General features: G+C 42.8%; 1 protein-coding gene across 1 annotated transcript in view; it reads left to right on the top strand.

Annotated features, from left to right (window-relative positions):
* The window catches only part of MS4A14 (membrane spanning 4-domains A14), a 23,368-nt gene that overhangs the window by 5,278 nt on the left and 13,060 nt on the right, over nt 1–5,030 (top strand). Inside the window, exons 2-3 of the mRNA XM_042783059.1 lie at nt 937–1,065; nt 3,417–3,470. Coding sequence (XP_042638993.1) covers nt 937–1,065; nt 3,417–3,470 — 183 coding nt within the window. The remainder of the gene's footprint in view (nt 1–936; nt 1,066–3,416; nt 3,471–5,030) is intronic.

Below are 5,030 nucleotides of genomic sequence, written 5' to 3'. Positions count from 1 at the left end.
CCTCTAGCTCCAGTGGGCCGGGAGCAAGAGACAGAGCTGAAGCCCAAGGTTGAGGGGCTTCCACGCAGCCCCTAGAGCCTGGCACTTTGAACTTGGACTTAAAGCCTCCAGACTGTAAGAGAATAAACTCCCGTTCGTTAATACCATCCCATTTGTGGTATATTCTTGTCAGAGTGGCACTAGGTAACCAGAACATCACTCTATGTCAGTGATCTTCATAAACTTTTAGATAGTGAGCTAAACTCAATTCCAGAAGCAAATATTGAATGTGTACAATGTGTGTGTGTGTGTTGGGGGTAAGGATAGTAATAGAATGCTGGTGATGCAGAAGGGATAATAACAAGTGAATAGTTTGTAGCCCTTGTTCTCAAGAAGCTTATGATCTAGGAGCAGAGTCAGACAGGCACTGGAACCTGGCTGATGTGAGATATATTGGTAATACCAAGGAGAATACAGTAGTATGTAGTGAGGCATAAGAGTGAAATATTTGAATCTCAATGACCCAAGCAACCATAATGGAGAAGAGGTATCTGAAAGGACACTACTGACCATCCTCTTGTTGGGTGCTGTCAAGTTGACTCCCACTCACAGCAACCCTATAGGACAGAGTAGAACTGCTTCGTAGAGTCTCCTAGGCTGTAATCTTTATGGGAGCAGATCACTAGGTCTTTTTTTTCCCCCACGGAGCTGCTAGGCAGGTGTGAACCTTCAAGCTTTTGGTTAGCAGCTAAGTCCTTAACCACTGTGCCACACCAGGGCTGCTTCTAACTATCCTACAGTTTGGTCAAGGGAAGAGGTTGAAAATGAAACTTTCCCCAGTGAAGGGGGACATGTGGGCAAAAGCACAAAGGCAGGAAAGTCCATGCCTGAGGGACATGGGGCATCCAATGGGGTGCAAGCACTTGTGGGCTCATGTCCCCATTCCTCTCCTCACAGGCTGTCCAGATTCTGCTCGCTCTGATCATTGCTGGCCTCGGAACTATAATTACATTTAATTTTGTCAGATTCTCCCAAAGATTTCCCCTCGTTTTCCTCACAGGATATCCATTCTGGGGAGCATTCACCGTGAGTACTATCAATTTAGAAGCTTTTGAGAAATTGCTATAAAAACTGGTTTGAAATGCCTCAGACGTGAAATATGAATATGGTTCCCTGACGAGACTGAAACCCAATCCTCTCCACGGCAAAAGAAGCACTGCCATTTGGCCAGTGTATTCCCACCACCAGCATCCTAATTCCTCTTGGGTGGACAGTGCCTAAAAGCTTCCAAGGCCCTTACGTGTATAGTAAGTAATTCCCCTCCTCTCTACCAACCTAGAAGAAAATATGGGCAAATATTCTAACTTCTTATTGGCAAATAATAAATAAACAGTTTGAAAAAGTTAAACGTATCTAGCTAGCGCTTGTAGTGACATGAATTCTCATAGCTTAAGGTGAATTTAAGATTATATAATTCAACCTTTTCTTACAAGTCAATTTGACTTAATAGAGACGCCTCCTTGGGTTTCCAAGGCAGTATCTCTATGGAAGTAGATTGTCCAGTCTTCCTCCCGAGGAGTGACTGGTGGGTTTGAACCACCACCCTTCTGGTTAGCAGTCACATACCTTAGGCACTATGCCACAAGAACTCCTAACCTTTTCTTAGCCTCAAGAAAACTGTAGGAGTGTCACTCATCTATTTAATAATGGAGACATAATTTTTAGTACAGTGATATTTCTATCCAATCTCCACAACCCTGGCCTCTGATGTCATGCCATATTTTAAGGGTAGACCTGACTCATTAGAGCTTCCCCCCGAGAATGTACCCTCTCAGGAGGGCAAAGATGTTGTCTTTTCCAAAGGCTGTTGTATTCTCAGAACCTAGTTGGCATGAACCAATCAATCAATCAATAACAAAAGGATGATATAATGAATAAATGAAATCATTTTCTCTTTGACTATGAAAAACTCATACCCTATTTTGGCATGTATAAAAATTCCATGCCTTTTCTGTAACTTTAATTTCACAAAAAAACTAGTAGAATTCTCACTTTCCAAATGTAAATAATACATTGCTGAATATGATTTTCAAACTGTAAATGCCCCACTGTAGAAATTCAAATATACCAACTCCTCACTTCTCCTGTTTTACAACAGAATTTTCCCAGTTTGCCTCTACGTGATCTGCATGTCCTAAGTGCTGGGAGTACTGGTAAACTAGGCCCTGTCTGCAGGAAGTGGTGAATTGCTCTCCCATGATTTGCCACCTAGTGGGGAGACTAGAAATGAAAAAGTAAAAATAACTGCAGATACACTTTTACACTTGTGCTAAGTGCTTTAGGAGAGAAGTTTCAGACACCCTGTGAGGGCTGAAGGGGGTACTCACCTGGTCGGGAGATCAGGGGAATAGTTTATGCATAGGTGTTCCCTGGGGGAAGTGGAAGCATCCTGTTGTTGTTAGATGCTGTCGAGTTGGCTCCAAATCATAGTGACCCTGTATACAACAGTACAAAACACTGCCCAGTCTTACACCATCCTCATCATCATTGCTATGCTGGAGCCCATCGTTGCAGCCAATGTGCCATCTCATTGAGGGTCTTCCCCTTTTTTTTGCTGACCCTCTACTTTATCAAGCATGATATCCTTCTCCAGGGGACAGTCCCTTCTGACAACATGAGCAGAGTAGGTGAGACAAAGTCTGGCCATTCTCACTTTTAAGGAGCATTCCAGAAGCATCCTAGGGAAGGGCAAAGCATGAGCACAGTGAGGGCTTGATGTGGGAAAAGTAACAGTAAGAAAACCAGTGAATCCATGATAGAGACATAAAATGGAGCCAAAAAATGTGACCAGAACCAGATCATGCCAGCCCTTGTGGTCATATTAAGAATGTGAGACTTTAATACAAGAGCAAGGGGCATCCCCTGCCAATTTTTCAAGACAGTGATGATATTTGAAGATTTGCTATTTTAAAATATCATTTTTTTTTCTGAGTGGAAGCAAATTTAATGATGATAACAGCAGACTTGGGAACATCGATTGGGAGAGGGTTGCAATAATCCAAGGGAGAGGAGGACTAGTGAGGCAGCAGTCTCCACTGCAGAGAGAAGGACAATTTTGAGAGTGACTCAGAGGAAGAACTGATAGTACAGGGTGGCCCAATGTGGAGACTGAAGTGGAGGGAGGTATCAAAGGTGTCTTTTAGCTCTCTGCATCACCACCTTGAGGTCCTCAGGTTCCAAGACTCAGAGATGCCCAAGATCCAACACTCATTCCCACAGGAGTTCTTCCCATGCCCAGAACTTTAACGAGATCAAGTACCTCAGCTTTGAGTGACAGAGTTCTCATTTACCCTAGGTGATACTGGTCACTTTATGTCACTTTTGTAAGGTAATCAAATACATCACCCATTAGCATTAATCTCTTGTCTTCTTGACAGTTTATTCTGGCAGGATACTTCACAGGAATCAAGAAGAAACCACAAAAATATCTGGTAAGTCACACGTGTGACATCTATGTAATTTAAACCTTCTACTTGCTTTATATCATCTCTGTGTATAAAGCCTTTAATAATTAAAATCCCCCAGGAAAATCTTAGTCATCAACTTTTTAGTTCAAGCCATTTCTATTTGTCAAGAACACCATCTCCTGAGCCCTACTACACTTCACTGGTTTCCGTGTCCCTGGTCAAGTATACTGAAACACTTGCCTATTGGAAACATTCTACAGCCTTCTAAGTCACTTTGGGGTGATTTTGTCCTCTAAAGTATGTTTGACTGTTTTTGGAGATATTTTGGGTTGTCACAACCAGAGATGCTTCTTAACATCCTACAATGCACAGGTCAATCCCCAACAACACATAATTATCTGGCCCAAAATGTCCACAGCATCAATGTTGATCTTAGGATCTTAGGATCCCAGAGATTCTCACCCCATCAGCAGATGCTTTCCTTTGGGGCCTTCCTGAGATTGAAAGGAAAAATGAGTCTAGGACTGAATCAAGGCTACCACTCATGGCTATGTCAAGTTGAAGGGAAAAGTATTGCCTCCTATGGGTTATTTCAGGATTTCATAAGAACATATGAAAAAAGACACAATGATACTGAAATATTAGTACTCTCTTCTAACCACGCTGATGTTTTTCTAAGGACCTGGAGATGTGTGCCTTCTCTCATATCTATCTTAACTCTGTCCTCCTGACTTTCTGCCAATGATGTCTTCAGAGGACAGCTAGGAGCCATGGAGAAGTTATCAGCGGAAGAGTGCGCCTATCTTTCTACCCATGGAAGTAAATACAGACAGTGCAGATGAAGCCCAAAGGCCGCTTTCTCTGTACTGACTTCCTTTCAGAGATGATGAGTATGTGAAGGTCAAGGAGGACTTCTCCCTGACTCCATAAGAACTATGGGAATGGAGCTAGGCAGGATGCACAGTGGCAGGAACACTGAACTGAGTATCAGAAGTCCTGGCTTTAGCTATAGTTCTTCCACCAACTGCAGGTTCACTCACAACCATTTAATCTCAGAACCTCTGTCATCTGCAATGTAGGGATAAGAACTGCTGTGGTTATATCACAAAACCGTAGTGAGAATCAGTTGAGACTCGAGCTGAGCATGTTCTTTGTGTGCTGTAAAGCATGATACACATGAGAGATTGCTTAGCTAGTGTATTAGGGTTCTCTACAGAAACAGAACAATGAAACACTTATTTATTTCTATAAAACTCTTACTGCCGTCAAGTCAGATCTGACTCATAGTGACACCCCTCCCCCCTTGGGTTTCTGAGGCAGTATCTCTATGGAAGTAGATTGCCCAGTCTTCCCTCCGAGGAGTGGCTGGTAGGTTTGAACCACCAGCCTCTGGTTAGTAGTCAAATGCTTTAGGCACTACACCACCAAAACTCCCACTTATTTATATATAAAACCAAGAACCAAATCCACTGCCATTGAGTCAATTCTGACTCATAGCAACCCTATAGGACAGAGTAGAACCACCCCAAAGGGTTTTCAAAGCTGTAAATCTTTATGGAAGTAGACTGCCTCATCTTTCTCCCA

Source organism: Orycteropus afer, unplaced genomic scaffold (assembly GCF_000298275.1).
Source record: "Orycteropus afer afer isolate SDZICR_OR568_19922 unplaced genomic scaffold, OryAfe1.0 scaffold00622, whole genome shotgun sequence".
Taxonomy (NCBI): domain Eukaryota; kingdom Metazoa; phylum Chordata; class Mammalia; order Tubulidentata; family Orycteropodidae; genus Orycteropus; species Orycteropus afer.
The sequence above is the reverse complement of the archived record's forward strand: the minus strand, read 5'-3'. Positions and strand labels throughout refer to the sequence as shown.